The sequence below is a fragment of the Hypanus sabinus genome, chromosome 29 (genome assembly GCF_030144855.1).
Source record: "Hypanus sabinus isolate sHypSab1 chromosome 29, sHypSab1.hap1, whole genome shotgun sequence".
Classification (NCBI taxonomy): domain Eukaryota; kingdom Metazoa; phylum Chordata; class Chondrichthyes; order Myliobatiformes; family Dasyatidae; genus Hypanus; species Hypanus sabinus.
The window spans coordinates 21,993,599-22,017,442 of NC_082734.1; the positions used below are offsets into that span (position 1 = coordinate 21,993,599).

Consider the following 23,844-nt stretch of genomic DNA (forward strand, 5'->3'; position numbering starts at 1 on the left):
ACTTCCTGGGAAAAGAGAATAGGCACTCATGAGGGGTGGCATTGGTGGACGTACATAACAGGGAGCGGATAGAGTGGAGTGCCTCGGGGAGGACCTCCTGCCATCGAGAGACCGGCAACCCTTTTGACTTAAGGGCTAAAAGTGTGACCTTCCACACTGTGGCATTCTCCCTCTCCACCTGTCCATTTCCCCGGGGATTATAGCTTGTGGTCCTACTAGTAGCAATGCCCCTAGCCAGCAGGTACTGGCGCAGCTCATCACTCATAAAGGAGGGCCCTCTATCACTGTGGATATATCAGGGATATCCGAACAGAGTGAAGAGCTGGCAAAGGGCTTTTATGACGGACGTGGTAGTGGTGTCGGGGCAGGGGATGGCAAAGGGGAACCGCGAGTACTCGTCGATAATGTTGAGAAAGTAGACATTGCGGTTGGTGGAGGGACCCTTAAAGTCAACACTCAGTCGCTCAAAGGGGCGGGTGGCCTTGATAAATTGCGCCTTTTCAGGACGGTAGAAGTGTGGTTCGCACTCAGCGCAGACTTGGCAGTCCCTGGTCATCATCCTGATGTCCTCCAGGGAGTACGGCAGGTTCCAGGCTTTCACAAAATGGTAAAATCGGGTGACCCCTGGATGGCAAAGATGTGCATGAAGGGCGTATAGCTAGTCGAGCTGTGCGCTGGCACGCGCTCCCCAGGACAGGGCATCAGAGGGCTCATTGAGCCTCCCAGGCCGGTACAGGATATCATAGTTGTAGGTGGAGAATTCTATTCTCCACTGCAAAATTTTATCAGTTTTGATTTTGCCCCTCTGTTGGTTGCTGAACATGAATGCAACTGAGTGCTGGTCGGTCAGCAAGGTGAACCTTTTGCTGGTGAGATAGTGCCTCCAGTGCCTAATAACTTCCACTATAGCCTGGGCTTCTTTCTCCACCGCGGAGTGCCGAATTTCAGGGCCTTGAAGGGTACAAGAAAAGAATGCTACTGGCCTGCCTGCCTGATTGAGGGTAGCAGCCAGCGCGGTCGGAAGCGTCACTCTCTACTTGGAAGGGAATGGTCTCGTCCACCGCATGCATCATTGCTTTGGCAATGTCCCCTTTAATGCGGCTGAAGGCTGTGCAGGCCTCGGCAGAGAGGAAATGTGGTAGACTTGACCGGGGGCGGGCCTTGTCTGCGTAATGGGGGACCCATTGGGTGTAATAGGAAAAGAAGCCCAGGCACCATCTGAGGGTGGTGGGAAGAGGGAGTTCTAACAGGGGGCGCATACAGTCGGGATCAGGGCCAATGACCCTGTTCTCCATGACATACCCAAGGATAGCGAGTCGGGTGATTTCGAACACGCACTTGTCCCTGTTATAAGTAAGGTTCAGGGCTTTGGCCACTTGGAAAAATCTTTGGAGGTTGGCGTTGTGATCTGACCAGTCGTGACTGCAGATGGTGATATTCTCCAGATAGGGAAATGTGGCCTTCAGTTGGCACTGGTCCACCATCTGATCCATTTCCCTCTGGAAGACAGGGACACCATTTGTGACACCAAAGGGGACGCGCAGGTAGTGATAGAGCCTGCCCCCCCGCCTCAAAGGCAGTGTAGGGGCGGTCCTCTGGGCGGATGGGGAGCTGGTGATAAGCGGATTTCAGATCTATTGTCGAGTACACCTTGTACTGAGCTATCTGGTTGACCATATCCGCGATGCAGGGTAGGGGTTACGCGTCAAGCTGCGTGAACCTATTGATGGTCTGGCTATAGTCCACGACCATCCTATTTTTCTGCCCGGTCCGAACGACAACCACCTGGGCCCTCCAAGGACTTGTGCTTGGCTCAATGATCCCCTCCCTGAGCAGCCGCTGCACCTCCGACTGAATGAAGGCCCTGTCCCCCGCGCTGTACCTCCTGCTTTTAGTTGCCACAGGTTTACAGTTGGGGGTTAGGTTGGCGAACAGCGGTGGGGGAGGGACCTTGAGGGTGGAGAGGCTGCAAGTGGTGTCAGTAGCGCAGCTGTCGGCATGGTGCTGGGGATGTGTGGGTCAGTAGGTCTCTGATGAGGGAGAATACTTTTGGACTTACTCTAGATAGTAATATTTTGTACTTTGTGGCAGGCTCAGTCACTGGAATCTGTTCCAAGTACGATTGGAAGCATGCAAGCCAGAGTTCAAAGGCAAGAGCTGCTTCTGAGTTTTGAGGATCAAAGTCTAAATTTTCCAGACGTAAAATGCTTTCCATGTTTTAAAACTTCCAGCCAATAAAATTGATGCACCATCAATAACTCTTGGAGACGTGAGGCAAGATATAGGCTTTTATTGGCTGGAAGAAGGAACAAGCAGCAATTGACCACCACACTACATCCTGGAGACTGAGACCAGGGCTCAGGCTCCAATCACTTTTATACCGGGGTCTGTGGGAGGAGCCACAGGAGCAGTCAGTGGGGGGGGGGGGGCGCGTGTCCAGACAGATATATATAGTTCACCACAGCATTAAATTCCATCTGCCATTTTTCAGCCCATTTTTCCAGCTGATGCAGATCTCTCTGCAAACCACGATAGTCCTCCTCACTACACTCCTAATCTTTGTGACATCCGCAAATTTGCTGATCCAGTTTACCACATTATAATCCAGATCATTGATATAGATGACAAACAACGAAGGACCCATCACAATCTTTGTGACACATCACTAGTCACAGACCTCCAGTCAGAGGGGCAACCATCTACTACCACTCTCTGGCTTCTCCCACGAGGCCAATGTCTAATCCAATTTACTCCCTCATCCTGAATGCCAAGCGACTGAACCTTCTTGACCAGCCTCCCATGTGGGACCTTGTCAAATGCCTTACTAAAGTCCATGGTGACAACATCCACTGCCTTGCCTTCACCCATTTTCCTGATAATTTCCTCTAAAAATTCTTTAAGATTGGTTAGACCATGCACAAAGCCATGCTGACTACCCTTAATCAGCCCGTGCCAATCGAAATGCTTATATATCTGATCATTTAGAATACCCTCCAATAACTTTCACCAAACTCACCAGCCTGTAATTTCCTGGTTTATGTTTAGAACCTTTTTTAAACAGTGGAATAACATTGGCTATTCTCCAATCCTCTTGTACCTCTCCTGTCGCTAGGGAAGATTTAAATATCTCTGCACTTGCCTCCTGTAGGGTCCAAGGAAACACTTTGTTAGGCCCTGGGGATTTATCCACCCCGATTTACCTCACAGTAGCAAACACTCCTCCTCTGTATTCTCTACAGGGTCTATGAAGTTGATGCCACAATACCGCTTTGCCTCACTTTTATAGACTCTGTGTCCATTTTCTGAGTAAATACAGATGCAAAGAATTAATTTAAGACCTCCGCCATCTGTATTGGCTCCACACATGGATTAACATTCTGGTCTTCCAGAGGACCAATTTTGTCCCTTACAATCCTTTTGCTCTTAACATATCTGTAGAATCCCTTAGCATTCTCCTTCACCTTGTCTGCTAGAGCAACCTCATGCCTTCTTTTAGCCCTCCTGATTTTTTTCTTAAGTGCCTGCGATCACCTCCTTTTTTTCTGTTAGCCAGGGCCTCAATATCGCTTGAAAATCAAGGTTCCTGTGGTGAACTACGTATACCTGTCTGGACACACCCCCTCCCGCTGACTGCTCCTGTGGCTCCTCCCACTGACCCCGTGTGGTGAACTACATATACCTGTCTGGACACGCCCCCCCTGCTGACTGCTCCTGTGACTCCTCCCACAGACCCCGTGTGGTGAACTACATATACCTGTCTGGACACGCCCCCCCTGCTGACTGCTCCTGTGACTCCTCCCACAGACCCCGTGTGGTGAACTACATATACCTGTCTGGATACGCCCCCTGCTGACTGCTCCTGTGGCTCCTCCCACTGACCCCGGTATAAAGACGATTGAGGCCTGAGCCCTGCCTCTCAGTCTCCAGGATGTAGCATGGTGGTCGATTACTGTTTGTTCTTTCTTCCAGTCAATAAAAGCCGATATCTCGCCTCACGTCTCAGAGAGTTATTGATGGAGCATCAGTTCCCTACACTGGTTATCTTTACCTTTTATTCTGACAGGAACATACAAAATTTGTACTCTCAAAGTTTTGTTTTTGAAGGCCTCCCACTTATCAAGTACACCTTTGCCAGAAAACAACCTGTCCCAATCCACACTTGCCGGATCCTTTCTGATACCATCAAAATTGGCCTTTGTCCAATTCAGAATCTAAACCCGCGGACTAGACCTATCCTTTTGCATATTTACTGAACTGTGTACAGGAAAGTTTTTTTAATCCCGACAAGAGAGAGTATGATACTAGATCTCCTGTTAGATGGGGCAGGTGACAGGTTTGTGAGAGGGAGCTCTTTGCATCCAGTAATTATGGAAAAGGGTAGGTCTGGTCCTCGGGTTGAGATTCTAAATTGGAGAGAGGCCAATTCTGATGGTAACAGAAAGGATCTGGTAAGTGTGGATTGGGACAGGCTGTTTTCTGACAAAGGTGTACTCAGTAAGTGTGAGGCTTTAAACAATGAATTTTTGAGAGTTTGCGTGTGTCTGTCAAAATAAAAGATAAGGATAATAGAATTAGGGAATCCTAGTTTATGAGTTTATGACATTGAGGCCCTGTTTAAGGTAAAGAAGTAAGTGCATAGCAGGTATAGGCCGAAAGAAACAAATGAGGTGCTTGAGAAGTATAAGAAATGCAAGAGAACACTTGAGAAGGAAATCTGGAGGGTTAAAAGAAGGTGTGAGGTTGCTCTGGCAGACAAGGTGAGGGAGAATCCCCAGGGCTTCCATGGATATATGAAGAGGAAAAGGATTGCAAGGGACAAAATTAGCTCTCTGGACAGTCAGTGGTAATCCATGCATGGAAGATCTTAAATGGATTTTTCTTGCATCTGTACTTACTTGGGAGACGGACACAGACAGTAGTGAGGCAAAGCAGCAGCGAGGACACGGACCCTACCCGGACTACAGAGGAGGAGGTGTTCACTGCTTTGAGGCAAATTGGAGGAGATAAATCCCCAGGGCCCAAGAAGGTGTTCCTTCAGACCCTAGGGGAGGCAAGTGCAGAAATAGCAGGGGGCCGAGCAGAGATATTAAAAACGTCATTAGCCACGGGTGAGGTGATGGAGAATTGGAGGATACTAACCTCGTTCCATTGTTTAGGAAAGGCTCCAAGAATAAGCCAGGAAATTACAGGCTGGTGAGGCTGACATCAGCAGTGGGAAAGTGATTGGACGGTATTCTGAGGGACTGGAGATATAAATATTTGGAGAGAGGTGGACTGAATAGGGACAGTCAATGTGGCGTTGTGCGTGGTCAATCATGTCTAACCAATTTTATAGAGGAAGTTACCAGGAAAGCTGATGAAGGCGAGGCAGTGATGTTGCTTAGATGGACTTAGATAAGGTCCTGCATGGAAAGTTGGTCGAGAAGGTTCAGTCACTTGGCACTGAAGATGAGGTAGTAAATTGGATTGGACATTGGCTTCATGGGAGAAGCCGGAGAGTGGGAGTAGATGGTTGCCTCTCTGACTGGAGGCCTGTGACTAGTGGGATTGGCACGGATCTGCATATCAACAACCTGGATGGTAATGTGATAAAATGGATCAGCAAATTTGCAGGTGACACCAAGATTGGGAGGTGTAATGGACAACTAGGAAGCCCAGCAAAGCTTGCTGTGGGGTCCGGACCATGAGGAAAAGTGGGCTGAAAGATAGTGGATTGGATTTAAAGCAGACAAGTGTGAGCTGTTTTGCTTTGGGTGGACAATCCAGGGTAGGACTTGCTTGGTGAGCTGTTGGGCATGTAGTAGGGCAGAGGGATCTGGGAATACAGGTCCATAATTCCTTGAAAGTAGTTGTCACAGGGAGATAGGGTCGTAAATAAAGCTTTCGGCACATTAGCCTTCATAAATCAAAGAATTGAGTACAGAAATTGGAATGTTATGTTGAATTTGTTTAAGACATTAATGAGGCCTAATTTGGAATATTTGACAAGGTCACCTACCTACAGAGAATATATCAATAAGATTGAAAGAGTGCAGAGAAAAATAAGAGTGACGTTGCTAGAACTTGAGGACCTGGGTTGTAGGGAAAGTTTGAATAGGTTAGGACTTTACTCCCTGGAGTGTAGGAGAATGAAGCGAGATTTGATAGAGGAATATAAGTTTAGGAGGGGTGTAGATAGGGTAAATGCAAGCAGGCTTTTTCCACTCAGGTCATGAATTAAGGGTGAAGGGTCAAATATTTGAGGAGAACATGAGGGTGGATTTCTCGAGCTGCCAGCAGAAGTAGTGGATGTAGGTTTGATTTTAACATTTAGGAGAAATTTGGATAGATATATGGATGGGAGAGATATGGAGGGCTGCGGTCCAGGAAAAAGTCAATGAGACTAGGCAGATCGGTAGTTCACCACGGACTGTTTCTGTGCTGTGGAGTTCTATAACTTGATGTGACTGGTTAGATACAGAGTAATGATCCCTCTAAGCTGTACAGTGAGTTGCCCTGTAAGGGTAACATTAGGGTAACACTGGTTTCCACCAGTGTGCAGACAGCCTTTTGCGTGGTCGTGTCACTGGCGTTCCTGATGCTATGTATGCTTATCATGAGGAGGTAAGTTAGACATACAGAATAATTTCACAAAAACATCTTAATGGATATATAGGTCACTCTAAGTTGTACCAAAGTCTGTAAATAAAAACATAAATCAATACAGTGAGAGAGTGCACTGGTAATATCAGAAAATTAAAACTTAATCTGTGAAATAAGCTGAATAAAAAATGGAAAAATGAACAATTAAATTATAAGACTCGTACCCACTGTAACACTACAGTCTATACTTTGCCGCTGGTGGTCACACTCTCACTTCTCAAATTCCATTCCAGAGATCTGATATCAAAATCAGACAAGTTTATTGTAAACACAGGAGATTCTGCAGATGCTGGAAGTCCAGAGCAAAAAAAAACAAAAACACACACACACACAAACTAACTAACAAACCCAGGAGGTCATGCAGCATCTATGGAGGAGAATTAACAGTTGACTTTTCAGGCCGAGACCCTGGGACTCTTGGCACTGCTCCCTAGGCATTATCTTCCCTCAAAAATCATGACAGGCGGAACTTGTTTCATTACTGCTGATAGGAATTGTATAAAAATTGAAGCTGAAGGACTAGAAACAAACCATAACAGCCCAGTGATCACAAGAATGACTGGCATTACTCCAGAACAGGCTCTTTCTTACTTGTATTACCAGAGTAAAGAGATCACACGCCCAATTATATGTTATTCTGCCCATTTCTTTCCAGTCCTGATAAAGCGTTCCGGCCCAAAACGTTGACCCCTGCCACCCAGGTCATGCTCTCTTCTTGTTGGTGCCATCAGGAAGAAGGTGCAGGAACCTCAGGATTCACACCACCAGGTTCAGAAACAGCTATTACCCCTCAACCATCAGACTCTTGAACCAAAGGGGTAACTTCAGTCACCCCATCATTGAGCTGTTCCCACAACCTATTCAGATTCAGTTTATTGTCATTTAGAAACCACAAATGCAAAGCAGTTAAAAAATTAGACAACGTTCCTCCAGAATGATATCAACAAAAGAACATGACAAAACAGACTACACCAGAAAATCCACATAATGCTTGGCAATCCCCAATCCAGAGTCCGGAGAGGCTGCTGTGTGTTAATATCACACTACTGTCTTAGCGCGTTCCTGGGATCTCACTTTCAAGGACTCTTCATCTCATGTCCTGGATATTTATTGCTTATTTATTTACTATCATTATTATTTCCGTCTTTTTGTGTTTGTGCAGTTGTCTTTTGTACACTGGTTGAATTGGTTGGTGCAGTCATTCATTGATTCTGTTATAGTTATTATTCTATAGATTTATTGAGTATGCACACAAGAAAATGAATCCCAAGGTTGTATACGGTGATGTACATGTACTTTGATAATAAATTGACTTTGAAGTACTTGTGCGTCCAGGTGAAGCAGCGTCACGGACACACAGCATTAGATAAACAGCTTTGTAAATTGCAGTGGTCAGTGTGCTGGTTGGTTCGAGAACTGGATGGTTGAAGAAACTGTTCTTGAAGCTGGTGACTGTGGCTCTTCAGGCTTCCGTAGCTGTGAGAAGAGGGCAGAATTCAAGGCCGGCGCTTGACGGAGTGCTTCACTGTTAGAGGAGCCATTTTCCATTTCCTTATCTCACGTCTAACACCCGGGAGAAGCTGCAGGGGCACGAAAGCCCACACAGCCACAGTCAGGAACAGCTTTCTCCCCACTCCTCCTCCAAGAGGACCACAGCCTTGTCGTCGCGTTTGGAGGTTTGCGTGCCTCAATGAACCAGGGAGCTGTGTCGGCTGGACTCAGGACCTTGTGCTTGGGTTCTTGGTGGGGTCACCCATGCCAGACAGGTCAAAGGGCAAGAGGCCAGACTACAAGTGGTCCACCGGTCCTCCAGGTTCAGGGGTTCAGCTCGGGGCTAACACCCTGACTGGTCAGAAAACAATTGTTTTGGAAAGGAAACAGCAATGAAGAATTCTTCTATACAGACAGAGATGGAGGACCTTCATTGCTGCCCTAAACGCCAGTGTTGTAAAGGGCAGTAAGTGTCAGACTCCTGAACCAGCCACCTCTCTCATGTCCCCTTCCTGGTGGTGTGGCCAAGTTCTCGGACCATTAACTCTACCGCTATCTTTAATCCATTATTCAAAAATACAACTGCAGATGCTGTGGATCAGAGAATACGTACACAATGCTGGAAGAACTCAGCAGGTCAGGCAGCATCCGTGAGAAAAGAGTAGCCAAGGTTTCGGGCCGAGACCCTTCATCAGGAATGGTCCCCGATCCTTCATCCTTTTGAAGAGTCTCCGCCCGAAACATTGGCTACTCTTTTCTCACGGATGCTGCCTGACCTGCTGAGTTCTTCCAGCGTTGTGTACGTATTCTTTAATCCATTATTGTCACTTCAGCATTTTTCTTGGGGCTGTCCCATTTTATACTCCAGCCTCCGAATTCACCACAGATGCTGGAAACCTTGAGCAATACACACAAAGCGCCAGAAGAACTCAGAAAGTCAGGCAGCATCGATAGAGGGGAATAAACAGTTGATGTTTCAGGCCAAGACACTTCATCTTTGCCTGCAATGTCGACGGTTTATTGCCCCCATTTATTCAAAGTTCGAAGTAAATTTATTACCAAGGTACAAATGTGCTATCATATGCAACCCTGAAATTCATTTTCTTGTGGGCATTCACAGTAAATACAAGAAACACAATAGAATCAATGAAACCCCACCCCCAACAGGATGGACAACCAATCAACGTGCCAAAAACAGGAAACTGCAAATACAAAGAAAAAAATAATAATAATAAAAAAAGCAATAAATATTGAGAACATGAGATAAAGAGTCCTCCAACGTGAGCTGGTAGGTTGTGGGAACAGTTCATAGTTGGGGTGAGTGAAGTTATCCCTTCTGGTTCGAGAGCTTGATGGCTGAGGGGTGGTAACTGTTCCTGAACCTGGTGGTGTGGGACCCGAGGCTCCTGTACCTCCTTCCTGATGACAGCAGCGAGAAGAGAGCATGGCCTGGATGGTTGGTGTTCCAGATGATGGAGGCTGCTTTCCTATGACAGTGCTCCGTGTCGATGTGCTCAGTGGTGGGGAGGGCTTTACTCGTGATGGGCTGGGCCGCATCCACTTCTTTCTGTCGGCTTTTTCCGTTCAAGGGCACTGGTGTTTCCATACCAGGCTGTGATGCAGCCAGTCGGTATTCTCTCCACTGCATCGAACCCGCTGAGTTCCTCCAGCATTTTGTGTGTCTTGCTGCACGAGCGCTAGGAGAATGGTGACGTTTGCGGTCGGCCCCCGGCAAAACCTCAGACTGTGTTGGTCGTTGATGCAAACACCGCCTTTTACTGTCCTTTTCAATGTTTTGATGTACATGTGACAAATAAAGTCAATCTTTAATCGATTAATTGCGGTACTTCTTAGTCATTAAAAATATTTGGATTAACTTTGTCAACAAGGAACGTATACATTACCATATCCTGACTTGAGATTTATTTTCTTGCAGGCATTTACATAAAAATAAAGAAATTCAGTAGAATTTGTGAAAATTGTCTGACAAACACTCAAATTATCGAAGCACATGTATGTCCCCATAAACGATCCTGAGATTCATTTCCTTGTGGGCATTCCCAGCGAGTTCGAAGAAACACAACAGAACAGTGAATGCCTATTAGGGGACGATTCTCAAGGTTGTACAATGAATACACACTTTGATAATAGCTGTACTTTGAACCTTGAATGTGCAAAACTGTGCCAAAGTAGAACGAGAACCGAAGTGGACAAATCACGCAAATAATAAATAAAAGTGTAAATAAATAATCCTGAGAACACGAGTTGTAGAGTCCCTCGAAAGTGAGTGTGTGGATTCAGAGTTGAGGTTATCCTCTCTGGTTTAAGAGTCTGACAGTTGAAGGGTAATAATTCTTCCTGAACCTGGTGGTGTGGGACCTAAGGCTCCTGTACCTCCTTCCCAATGGCAGTAACAAGAGGAGAGCATGGCCCAGATGGTGGGGGGCCTTGATGATGGATGACAGCAGCGCTCCTCTTAAATGCTGGCGGTATAAGGCCGTCGAGTCCACACCAGCTGGCAGTGAGGTTGGTCCCATCGCCTCCACGTTTCCTGACCGCAGCAGTGACCACTCTTCGGGGGTTGGCCATGGACTTCAACGAAGATGCCCCTACCCCGGGGCTGTAATCAGTGCGGTGTGGATCTTTCACCACATCCAAGACGAGAGACGTGGGCAGCCCTGAATGAGGGGCAACACCAGAGCAACCCTGCCAAGGGCCCACTCTGCCCTGGCACAGCCCTGGACTCTGACCCTTGGAAAACGTTTCCTGCCAACAAATGCACAGGACTACTGTTGTGAGTTTGGTGAGGTGTGTGTGTGTGGGGGGGGGGGGTATGTATCACTGTCCAGTTTCCTTTTCACCCAAGCCCTGGTGAACTGAATACATTTCCCTCCCTCCCCCTTGCAAGAGGACCTCCCATTGTCTTCCCCCTCCCCTTTAACGAAGGTACCTATGAGTTTTGCTCCCCCCCTCACCCCACCCCGTGGGGTCCCTGTGGCAGCTGCTTGGTCCGGGAGCGCACTTCAAGCCCGTTCCCCTCTCACTGGTGGAGACTGCCTCAGACATCTGATCTCCCTCTCTCTCCCTCTCTCTCTCTCTCTCTCTCTCTCTGCTCCCTCCCTCGCCCTCTCTGAAATGTATTCTGGGTATTGAGATCACAGGCAGGCAGAGAGAGAGCGAGAGAGCTAGAGAGAGAGAGAGAGAGAGAGAGCGGTTGAAATATGGCCGCATCGTAGTCCCCCTGCAAGGATTTTTTTTAGAAAATATTTATATGCACACTGCATTTTCCTTTAAACCAAGAGCGGAGGTGGGTGGGGGGGAAGACAGAAAGAAGGATCAGGCATACAAATGCTCATAGATTAAATTAAACAGTTCTGGTGGTTTAGTGTAATCCAGGGACGCTTGTAGATAAGAGAGAGAAAACCTGGGCTTAACAATTTAAACAGAGGAAAACCCCCCTTCGTCGCAAAGTGAATTTAATGGATAGAAACTATCCCACATCTAGTTTTGGAGATCCTTTGGGTACAGGGCAAGGATGGAGCTACGACAGGACAACGTCAGGAGTAAAAGCCAGGTAATAAAAAGCTTTCTTCAACCCCCCCCCCTTTCCCTCAATCTCACCCCCTCCTTTCCCAGAATATAAAAAGAAACCGGTGAATCTGGGAGTTTGGGGTGGACTGTAATGGGAGTCGATTGCAAAGTCGTTTGTCTGCAGACGCCGGTTACAATTTAACGAATTGCAAAGTTAACAAGCTATCGGAAGGGTTTTTTGTGTGTGTTTGCGTGTAGGTTTTAGATATAACACACACAAAAAGAAGGAATCGAATAAAGGGCCTTTAATGTATCCGAGAGAGGTGGGAGGAGGAGGGGGAGAGGGTTTTTCTGTGTCGGTGGGGCGAAGGAGATGGCAACAAATACAGGATACAATGTAGCGGCTGGAAACTGATGAAAGGGAGAGAGAGGGGCGAGAGAATAGAAAGAATTGCATGTTATTGGTAACATTAACCTGCAGGCCCTGTGCCTGAGTCTGTGTACCTCCCCTTCGGTTCCCTAACCTTTCCTTATTCGTTTTGTGTGCAAATCAACACGATTTGCAGCGCCTAAAACTCTCCCCGCCTTCCTCCTGCTCTTCCCCCTTCCCATTTAAAAAAAAATCCCCTCTTGTTTCAAAACGTAGACTCTTCCCGCATCACATATCCAGCTAGGCCTCATTTGCAATATCTGTCTGACTTAGGAAGTGCGTTCCCCCTTCCTCCCGCTCTCCTGCCATTTGGGTTCAAATATTATGTTACAGATTCACCAGTGAAGTTTGGCGAGGGGGGTGGTGCCCAATATACGCGATAAATAATATGGCAAGTTGCAAAATTTAATACTACAGCCTGTTTACCGTACCAGATTTAGTTTGGTGCTCAGACGAAAGATAACCCTAAACCCAATAACTCTTGTAAAGGTGGTAGTTAGACTATTTCTGTATCCTAGTTTGGGCTCCTTTGTTGATTTTTTTCTCCCCTCACCCTGCACTCCGGTGTTTTGGCCTGTTGTAGGGAGAGACGGAATCAGGTTTATTATCACTGATATATGTCGTGAAATTTGTTGTTTCTTTGCGGCAGCAGTACAGTGCAAGACATCAAAAATTACTATAAGTTGCAACAAGAAATGTGTGTGTGTGTATATATATCTATATATATTAAAAAAAACAATAGGCATTGCAGAGAGTGGGTAATCCTGATGAAGGTTCTCGGCTCTCTACAAATGCTGCTTAATCTGCTGAGTTCCTCCAGCATTTTGTGTGTGTTGCTTTGAATTTCCATCATCTGCAGAATATCTTGTGTTTGCAGAAAGTGAGGTACTGTTGAAGGGTTCATGGTCCGTTCAGAAGCCTGATGGCTGAGGGTAGAAATCTGACCCTAAAGCATTTCAGTGTGCCCGTCTGCAGGCTCCTGTGCCTCGTCTCTGGTGGCAGTAACGAGAAGAGGGCACGTCCTGGCTGTTGAGGGCCCTCAATGAGGCATGGCCTGTGAAGTTGTCCTCAGTGGCAGTGCCCATGATATGGCTGGCAGAATTTTGTGCCTGCCCGTTGCTTTGAGATGTTGTTCTTTGCCCATAAATAGACCACAGCTCACCAATACATTGCTTGGTCACAGTTGTTACTGGGCAAGGCATGACAGCTATGGTTCATTCAAAGGCTTTTGCACTATTATTTAAAGGAAATGTTTGAGAGGAAAGGTATGATGCGCTGCCAATGCTGGATTGGACAGAAGCAAGGAGAGACGATGTTCAAAAGGAGCAGAATTCGTCCATTCACCCCATTGAGTCCGCTCCACCATTCCATCATGGCTGATTTACGATCCCCCCTTTCCCTGCCTTTTCCCCATAACCTTTGACACCCTTACTAATCACAAGAACTTATCAACCTCCACATTAAATAGATCTGTTGACAGATGTATGTGGCAATGAATTCCACAGATTCACCACCCTGTGGCTAAAGAAATTCCTCCTCCTCCTCTGCCCTTGCATTCTCAGGCTGTGCCCTCTGCCCCCAGACTCTCCCACTACTGGAAACATCCACTCTAGGCCTTTCGACATTCGATAAGTTTCAATGAGACGCCCCTCCCCAATTCTTCCAAACTCCAGTGAGTACAGGCCCAAAGCCATCAAACACTCCTCGTATGTTAACGCTTTCACCCCCAGGGTCATTATCATAAACTCCTCTGGACCCTCTCCATTACAGGCACATTCTTCCCTAGAGAAGGGACCCAGAGCTACTCAAGAATACTCCCAAGTGCGGTCTGACCAATAAAAGCCTCAGCATTGCATCCTTGCTTTTATATCTAGCCCTCTCGAGACGAATGCTAACATTGCGTTTGCCTTCCACACCACCCACTCAACCTGCAGGGTAACCTTTAGGGAATCCTACACGAGGACTTCTAGGTCCCTTTGCACTGCAGAGTCCAGAATTTTATCCCCGTTTAATAGGAAAGGATGGAAGGATTCTGCCAGGCAGTGTCTGTGGGGCGAGACAGAGTTAAATGTTTCAGAGTGGAGGTCTGTTCTGCAACTGGGAACATTATCTACCTCTGCAGAGGCTGCCTGACTTGCTGTGTTTTTCCAGCAGCTGATTTTATCTCGGATTTCCAGCATCTAAAGCTCTTTTATTCTTTGGGGCTTGATGATTCTGCGGTCTGATGTTGGTGCTAGTGCGATGCACCTGGATGTTGAGGGGAAGGAACGAGAGCCTTGCCAGTTTCGCCCCAGCACCACTCCTTGCCCCTCCATTCCTCAAGGCAGCTTGGAACGGGGTATCTATTATCAGCTTTGCCCCGCAGCTTCCCATGGTAGGTCAGGTGGCTGGACGGTGCTTCAGGGGGTTGACAGCACCCCGGGGGTGGCATGCTCTCCCAATGGGAGACCGCTCTCGGAGACCCCAGTCTGCCGTCGCTGGCAGAGCATCACCAGCCTGGGTCATCAGTGGAGACAGAACAGAGTTAATGATGAACCGTTAACTCCAGTCCCTCCTCCACGGACGCTGCATGGCCTGATGAGAACATCCAGCCGGTGTTCACCCTTCACTTGACGTCCTGAGGCCCTGGACGCGGTAAAGCTGCAGGATAAATGTTTGCAGCATGCCATGTTATTGGTGGTGGGGGGGTGAATGAGGAAACCATGAGGGGCATCTTGATGGGAGAGGTGGGGGAAGTGGGGTATTTTAGAGCTCAGGACACCCCCCCCCCCCCCCAAAGCAGGAGACAAGAGTCAAGTCACTGTTATTGTCATTTCGACCATAACTGCTGGTACAGTGCATAGTAAAAACAAGACTGTTTTTCAGGACCATGGTGTTGCATGACACAGTACAAAAACAACACAGAGAAAGCTACACTAGACTACAGACCTACCCAGGACTGCATAAAGTGCACAAAACAGTGCAGGCATTACAATAAATAATAAACAGGACAGTAGGGCAAGGTGTCAGTCCAGGCTTCGGATATTGAGGAGTCTGATAGCTTGGGGGAAGAAACTGTTACATAGTCTGGTCGTGAGAGCCCGAATGCTTCGGAGCCTTTTCCCAGACAGCAGGAGGGAGAAGAGTTTGTATGAGGGGTGCATGCGGTCCTTCATAATGCTGTTTGCTTTGCGGATGCAGCATGTAGTGTAAATGTCCGTGATGGCAGGAAGAGAGACCCCCGATGATCTTCTCAGCTGACCTCACTATCCGCTGCAGGGTCTTGCGATCCGAGACGGTGCAATTTCCGAACCAGGCAGTGATGCAGCTGCTCAGGATGCTCTCAATACAACCCCTGTAGAATGTGATGAGGATGGGGGTGGGGGTGGGAGATGGACTTCCCTCAGCCTTCGCAGAGAGTAGAGACGCTGCTGGGCTTTCTTTGCTATGGAGCTGGTGTTGAGAGACCAGGTGAGATTCTCTGCCAGGTGAGCACCAAGAAATTTGGTGCTCTTAACGATCTCTACTGAGGAGCCGTCGATGTTCAGCGGGGAGTGGTCGCTCCGTGCCCTCCTGAAGTCAACAACCATCTCTTTTGTTTAGTTCGCGTGAAGAGACTGGTTGTTGGCTCTGGTTGTTGGTAGAATGCCACTGATGGAGCAAACAAAGAAAGAAGTTGGGAATTGTGGGACCATCGATCCAGCCAGTCGCTCGGGAAGATGGGAGGGGTGGGTGAGGCCTCACTTGCCTGTGCCTGGTGGTGAGAGAGCAGTTGGCACATCTGCCTGCGCAAGTAGCAGGGGTCTGAACGAGAGGGTGACAGCAGGGAGTGGAATGAGGCACAACAGCCCCAACAAGCCGATTCAGACCTCAGCCTCAACTCCTGAGACTGACCTCAATGTTTGCATCCAGCGCTGAACACGTTAATAATGAGCAGAATTCCTTAAATAGTTCTTCCCTTTTTATCTCCACCAAAACTATTGACCTGTGTTCCATACCTCTGTGTTGTATCTAATGGAGATTGGAGGACTGTGTGGGGTGGGAGGGGGTGTGTTTGGGGGGGAGTGGAGTGTGTGTGTTTGGCTGAGTGGGCGGGAGGTATAGGAAAATGGTTTGTTTTGTTGCTTATGTTCTGTGTTGTTCCGCTGAATGTTCGATTCGGTATGTCACCGGAGACACTCGCAAATTTCTGCAGGTGTACCGCGGAGGGCATACTAACTGGCTACATCAACGTTTGGTGTTGTGAGGAGGTGGAGGGGATGGGGGTAGTGGAGCGCAGGATCTAAATAAGCTGTAGAAAGTTGTAAACTCAGTCAGCTCCATCATGGGCACTACCTCCCCTGCGTCCAGGACACCTTCAAGGAGTGGTACCCAGAAAGGCGGCATCCATCATTAAGGACCCCCACCACCCAGAACATGCTTCTTCTCATTAGGGAGGAGGTACAGGAACCTGAAGGCACACACTCAATGATTCAGGAACCGGTTCTTTCCCTCTGTCATCAGATTTCTGAGTGGACATTGAACCCATGAACACTACCTCACCACTTTCGTTTTCTCTTTCTGCACTACTAACTTAATTTAACTTTTCAATATATATATTTACTGTAATTTATAGTTTTATTAGTATGTATTGCACTGTACTGCTGCTGCATAACAACATACTTCATTACGTGCCAGTGATTACCCACCTGATTCTGACATTGTGGGTAAGCTGTGCCGGTGGTGGAATGTGTGGTGACACTTTGGTTGTGTTGGTTGTTAACGCAGAGGGTGCATTCCGCTGCCTGCTTCAAGATTCTGTAGAAGCTGGAAATCCAGAACAACATGAGTGAAATGCTGGAAGACCTCGACGGGTCAGGCAGCATCTGTGGAGAGGAATAAGCAGTCGACATTTCGGGGTTGAAGGGTCTCAGTCCGAAATATCGACTCTTTATCCTTTTCCTTGGATGCTGCCTGACCTGCTGAGCTCCTCCAGCATTTTGTGTGTGCTACACATTTTGCTGTATGTTTCCATCTATGTGTGATTATTTACATCTGAACCTGACGGGGAGACTGAGAGGTGGGGTGAGACATGAGTCCTTATCATTTCTGATATTCCCTGCCTGAGCAAGTGTTAGAAGATCTCTCATTAGTAACTTTCTAAAGGGATTTGAAAGGGTGAGCACTCCAGAGTGAAGGGAAGGGCTAATTGGAGGACAGGCTTGGGGCAGCCATTCATGTGTTGGCCTCACTGTCATTTTTTGACTGTAGATTTATTGTGAGGATTAACCTCTTTTTGTTAATTATGGGATTATATCATAATCACTGACTCTGCATTACAAAAGGCCCTGCAGTGTGAGGCTTCATAAGGCATTGGTCAGACAAGAGTATTGTGAACAGTTTTGGTCCCTTCTCTAAGAAAGAATGTTCTGATGCTGGGTTGGGTCCAGAGGAGGTTTATGAGGATGATCCCAGGAAACGAAAGGTTAACGTTTGAGTGTTTGATGTCTCTGGGCCTGTACTCGCAGGTTGTTTTGAAGAATGATGGTGGATCCTATTGAATATTGAAAGGCCTAGATAGAGTGGGCATGGAGATGATGTTTCTTATAGTGGGGATGTCTAGGATCAGAGGGCACAGAACACAAGGATGTCACTTTAGAGCAGAGATGAGGAATTTCATTAGCCAGAGGGTGGACGAATCTATTGAATTCATTGCTACAGGTGGCCATGAAGGACAACTCATTGGGCATATTTAAAGCAGAGGTTGATAGGATCTTGATTAATAAGGGTGTCAGAGGTTACAGGGAAAAGGCAGGAGAATGAGGTTGAGAGGGATAATAATCAGCCATGATAGAATAGCAGAGAAGATGAAGGGCTGAATGGCCTAAATCTGCACCTTTGTTTTAAATGGCAAACAGAAACACTACCCCTTAGTCAGCAGATAAGTAGCTGAATGTGTGTAAGTCTGTATGAGGAGCCAGTCCAAGAGCTTTAACAACTGAGAGTCTTGAGAATCATCCCAGACTCCCTGAACCACCTGTCCCATCCATGGCACTTCCCAAATCTGTGCAGTCTCCACTGCCTGCATCTAACACCTCCAACTTAAATACAGCACGAGATGGAGGGAAAGTGGAGATGAGATGATAGGGATGGTGTGATGGCATTGGAGAAGATGCTGAGGAGATGTCCTCAGGATCCCTCATTGGAGAGAGCCCAGAGGAGGTTCACTAGGATGATTTTGGGAATGGAGGGGTTAACATACAAAGAGCGTTTGGCAGCTTTGGGCCTGTATTCACTGGAATTTAGAAGAATGGGGGAGGGGGGGATCTCATTGAAACCCACCAATTGTTGAAAGGACTAGGCAAGGTGGATGTAGGGAGGATGTTTGCTATGTTATGGGGTATCCAGAACTAGAGGGCACAGCATCAAAATTGAGGGGTGACCCTTTAGAACAGAGGTGAGGGGGAAATTTTTTTTAGCCAGAGTGTAGTAAATCTGTGGAATGCTCTGTCACAGATTGTTGTAGGGCCCAAGTCCGTGCATAAATTTAAGGCACAAGTTGTTAGTTTCCTGATCGGTCAGGTCAAAGGATATGGTGAAAAGGCAGGTGTATGGGGTTGAGTAGGATCCAGGATCAGCCATGATGGAATGGCAGAGCAGACTTAATGAGCTGAATGGCCTAGTTCTGCTCCTATGTCTTATGGAATGGGGCATTTCAGTTATGAGGAGAGACTGAGATTGATTTCCCCAGAGTAGAGGAGGCAGAGGGAATGCACGAGAGAGGTGTATAAAACAATGAGGTGGATTGATATAGTGGACGATGATAAACATCTCCTCAGAAACCAGAAAATGTGTGTTTAAGGTGAGGGGTTTAGGAGGCAAAGTTTTTCACCCAGGAGGTAAAGATAACGAATATCTTTGTTAGTGATGTGCATTGAAACAAACAGAGAAAACGTTTTGTGTACATGACCAACAGTCCACAGGTGAGCTGGGGGCAGCCGGCAAGTGTCCCCACACCTCTGGAGCCAACATTGTACTCCCGCAGCTCACTTACCCTAACCGCTATATCTTTGGACTGTGGGAGGAAACCCACGTGGGCACAGGGAGCACATGCAGACTCCGCACGGACAGAAGTGGGAATGGAATCCCGACTGACTGCGCAAAGGTGGAGTGTGGAACACAGTTCCTGGTGGAATGTGGAGGTTGAGCCGCTCACAGAGGTATCTAGCCAAGCACGTGAATCGGTGCTGGTAAATCAGATGAGTACAGGCGGTTCTCGAGTGGTCTGAAGACCTCTGCGAGTTGGATGAGATCGACAAGGCACGCTTGGAGTGAGAAACCTCTGGCCGTGATAGAGACATCTGAAGGTCAGGAGTGAGGGTGTCCTGGTCACCCTGTGATTAAAGGTTGTGATTAAATTGGAGAGACGTCCAACAATTGGGACTTGAGGGCTTGAGTTACAAGGAGAGACGGCAGACTGGGTCTGTTTTCCCTGGAGCACAAGAGACTGTGGAGTGACTTTAACCATGGATATTACATTTTAGATGTATTCAGAACGCAAGCCTGGGCAGTACGATATGTGGAGCAAGCTGTTGCCCACGTAGCGGGGTTCCCCACTCCACACAGCTGATAAGTCCAAAGGAACAGCAGAGACCGATATGGTTTGGTACCAGTACCGTAGCAGGAGTTGACAATCAGCATTGAACTCGATGTGGGGCTGAACTTAGGGACTCCAGCTCTGGACTTATCCTTGGGGTTTACTCCCGAAGCCTTCTCCATGTGTGGGTACAGCTGCAGGGTAGCGGAGGTTTGAGATCAGTTTTCTTTCAACAAGATGAGCTGCCAACCATGGCTGATAAGCCCCATCTGCCAGGAATGACTGGTTTTAAGATGCCAGTAACCTGCCTTTGCCCCTTCTCGTGTCAGTAGAAATGGTTCCACTGGGCTTAGAAGCTAGGCCACACATGAAGACCTGGAGCTGGACTTGGTTGTCGGAGGCTATTTGAGACGCACACCATTGGGAGCATGTAATTGGTAGTGGGAGCTCATTCCCTCTTCCTCGCTCTCCCTTCCCCCCCCCCCCCCCGTCTATGACAACCTTCAGGATCTAATGAGTTTATAGAGGTTTATAAAGTCATGAGCAGGATAGATGAGGTGAAAAGGTCAAGATCTTTACCCCGCCTCCAGGGTAGGAAAATTCAAAACCAGAGGGCATAGGTCTAAAGTGAGTGGGTGAGGTTTAGGCAGAACCTGAGGGGAAACTTTTCCAACACAGAGGGTGGTGGCTATGTGGAACAAGCATCGGAGGAAGCAGTAGGAGTGGGTGCAATCATGATATTTCGAAGACATTTGGACAGGTACATGGCTGGAAAAGGTTTAGAGGGATGTGGGCCATATGCAGACGAACAGGACCAGCTTTGGTCGGCACCTGCTTTCTGTGCTATTGACATAATTAGAGCAAGAATGCATGATCTGACCAGTGGTCACCTCAGCTGAAGTTGTTAGACGAGAAGACAAAGGAGCCGAAGCCGGCCATTCGGCCCATCGATTCTGTTCCCCCATCGGCTGATTTATTTTCCCCCTTCAGCTCCATTCTACTCCTGACTTGTCCGCGCCACCTTTGGTGTCACGGAGTAGTCAGGCTGAATGGATATGCTGGCACTGGAGAAGGTTCGGAGGATGCTTATGTGAATAATGCTGGGAATGAAGGGGTTAACACACCAGGAACATTTGATGTCTCTTGGCTTGTACTCGGTGGAGTTTAGCAGAATCAGAGGGGGATCTCATTGAAACCTATTGAATATTGAAAGGTGTAGAGTGGACGTGGAGAGGATATTTTCTGTAGCTGGTGTCTTGAACCAGAGGGCACAAAATAGAAAGACGTCCTTTCGAAGAGAGATGGAGGAATTTCTTTTGAGGGTGGTGAACCGGTGGATGGCTGTGGTGTCCAAGTCATTGGATATATTTAAAGCGGAGGCCGAGAGGTTCTAGGGACGTCAAGGGTTACTGGAAGAAGGCCGGAGAGAGGGAAAGTAAATCAGCCATGATCAAGCAGAATCGATGGGCTGAAAGGCCTTATTCAGCTCTTGTGTCTTTGGTATTGTAACATTCTACCAACGTTTGGCCTGGTGGTGGAGAGTCCCTCACGATTCGCTTGTCACGTGAACCTCTGATTGGGTCTTCTCCCCAGGTGGCTGGGGCAGTTGTGATCCAGGCACTGCCGATCCTTGGGAGAGGGTTGGCGATTCAGCGATGGTAATGCCATTGAGTGAGGACCGTTGGGGAGGTGGCGAGGACCTCCCATGTTGATGAGGCGTTTCCCAGTGCTTGTGAGGTGTGAATTTCACTCGCCCCAATGAGGGTGGGGAGAACACTTTGCTACTTGTGGTTGGAGACTGCTCCAGTGACTGAGGACGTACAAGTGCTTCTCAACAGCTCACTGCCATCAGTGGGCACTTCACGCCACGCCAAGTTGTGGCAGGAAGGATGTGGATGAAGCAGTTGGAAATGGTTGGGCCTTGGGCAAGGCCATTGCCCCAGGGTTGCCCTGGAAGTGAAGAGGAAGTAAAGAGTCAATGGTCAGGCTGGGTAGGGTAAAAATGATGGATATTCTTCCCATGGTGAACCATAATTCTATTTAGATTTTGGTGGGGGGGTGTGTCATGGTAGTGTAGCAGGTAGTTGGTGCTGTTAAGTTTGTACGTTCCTTCCTGTGTGCGCGTGAGTTTCCTCCGGGTGCTCCGGTTTCCTCCCCACTGGTAGGAAGGTTAACTGCTCATTGTACATCGTCCCATGATTAGGTAGGATAGGGTTAAATTGGTGGGTTGCTGGGCGACGCTGCTCGAAGTAAGTAAATTGCTAGATCCATCAGCTGTACATCTGAAAAGCCTTTGTTTGCACTAACAACCAATGCACCCGAGGATGCGCTGGGGGCGGCCCGCAAGTGTGGCCGCGCGTTCAGGTGCCGACATAGTGTGCAGAGTGGCAAGAGCAGCATACCCGTCGCCCCAGGGCAGGGGTGGTTTACCTCCAGTGACAACCACCTTCGGCATGGCGCGCGACTCTAATCGGACCAGAGCTTTCCTCAATTCTCTTATCACCTGTTCTACCTCGAGGCTGCAGAAGGCCGCCTTGGTGTCGGCGGCAGTCAACCTCACCCTGTCCCTGGACTTCTGGCTCTCTGCTGTGGAAATGAGCTGCCCTGGAAGGACCCAGACTGGCCATTAGTGACCGGGGTATTGGTGATGAGGCAACGCCGAGGAAGGCATCTTTAATCATACAGACACCGTGGAAACAGGCTGCTCGGCCCTACTATTCCATGCCGTCAAACCTAGTCCCATTTGCCCACGCTTAGCTCATATCCAATCCACCTGCCTGTCCGCGTGTCTTTCAGATCTGGTCAGTGTATCTTCCTCAACCGGCTCATTCCAAAAATGGGCCATCCTGTGAGTGAAACTGTTGCCCCTCAGGGCTAGTGGAAGAGGCAGATACAGGAGGGACACTTAGGAGACTCGGGCAGGATGATGATGGAAGAATGGAGGGCTATGTGGGGGGGCGGGAAAATGTTAGATTGATCTTGGAGTAGGTTAAAGTTTGGCACAATATTGTGTACTGAAGGGCCTGTACTGTGCTGTAGTGTTCAAAGCTCCCTGTACAGATTCCTCACCCTAAACCTTTGCCCTTGATTCTCCAGCCCTGGGAGAATAACTGGGGGCACTCCCCCCCCCCAACCCCCATCTCTGCCCCTCCTTGGTGCTGATGTTTGGGAATAGGCCGGTGCATCAGTAATTGGGTCAGTCTGTGACCTTTCATAAGTTATTAGTGGCTGCTTAACCTCTGACCCCGGCGAGGGTGGATGAGATAGAGCTGAAATCTGGCGTTTGTGGCACAAACGTAACCAGGAGCCTTTTGGTCAGCAGCTGCTCGACTGTTCAGTGAAATCATGGCCGACCTTTGGGTAAAACATTGACGATTAAGGTTGGTCTTATTTGTTACCTCAAAACATACAGTGACCTACATCTTTTGGGGTCAAATCAAACCAGCGGGGTGGGGCAGCCGGCAAGTGTCGTCAAGCTTTCCATATCAACACGGAATGTCCACGACTCACTAACCTGTACATCTTGGGACTGCGAGCACCCAGAGGAAACCCACGCGGTCACGGGGAGGGCATACAACATCCTCAAGGATGGTGGTGAGAATTGAACCTGGACCACTGGGGCTGTAAACATTATGCCAACCACTACGCTACTGTCAGATCAGATTAGATTCGCTTTACCTGTCACCAACATCGAGTGGAAAGTATGAAATGCGTCTTTTTTTTTGCAACATCGTTTGTGATGAGCTGCTTCCAACGCCCACGGAACACGTCCACGGCTTACAGACACTTAGATCTTTGGACTGTATGAAACCCACACGGTCACGGGGAGAACGTGCAGTCTCAATACAGGCTGTAGCGGTAATCGAACCGCAGACGGTAATTGCAGATGCTGTACAGCGATCGTTGTAACTCCTGCGGCCTTCCTGCACCAATATCATATCCTCTTGGAATCGCATCTACCGATTCTCCGCTGTCCTCCGGGAGAGAGAAGTTCCAAAGGAGTTTCTTCCCAACCTGGCCCGAGAGGGTCAGCCGCTTGTTTGGAGGCTGGGACCACCCCCCTCTCCGCCCCCACCCCAAAGCAGGGGTCTCGACCAGAACCTCTCACAGCTGCCGCCTGACCCACCGGGTTCCTCCGGTAGATTGGTTGTTACTCTGGATTCCAGCAACTGTAGTGTCTCTACTGGAGAAGCTC

The 23,844-nt window shown here is 48.2% G+C and overlaps 1 protein-coding gene across 1 annotated transcript in view; it reads left to right on the forward strand.

Moving 5' to 3' along the window:
• The first annotated feature begins 11,262 nt into the window (after positions 1–11,262).
• Positions 11,263–23,844, forward strand: part of LOC132383115 (proline-rich protein 12-like) — an 89,090-nt gene continuing 76,508 nt past the window's right edge. The window contains exon 1 of the mRNA XM_059953916.1: positions 11,263–11,707. Within this exon, the coding sequence (XP_059809899.1) occupies positions 11,613–11,707 (95 nt within the window). The 5' untranslated portion in view covers positions 11,263–11,612. The remainder of the gene's footprint in view (positions 11,708–23,844) is intronic.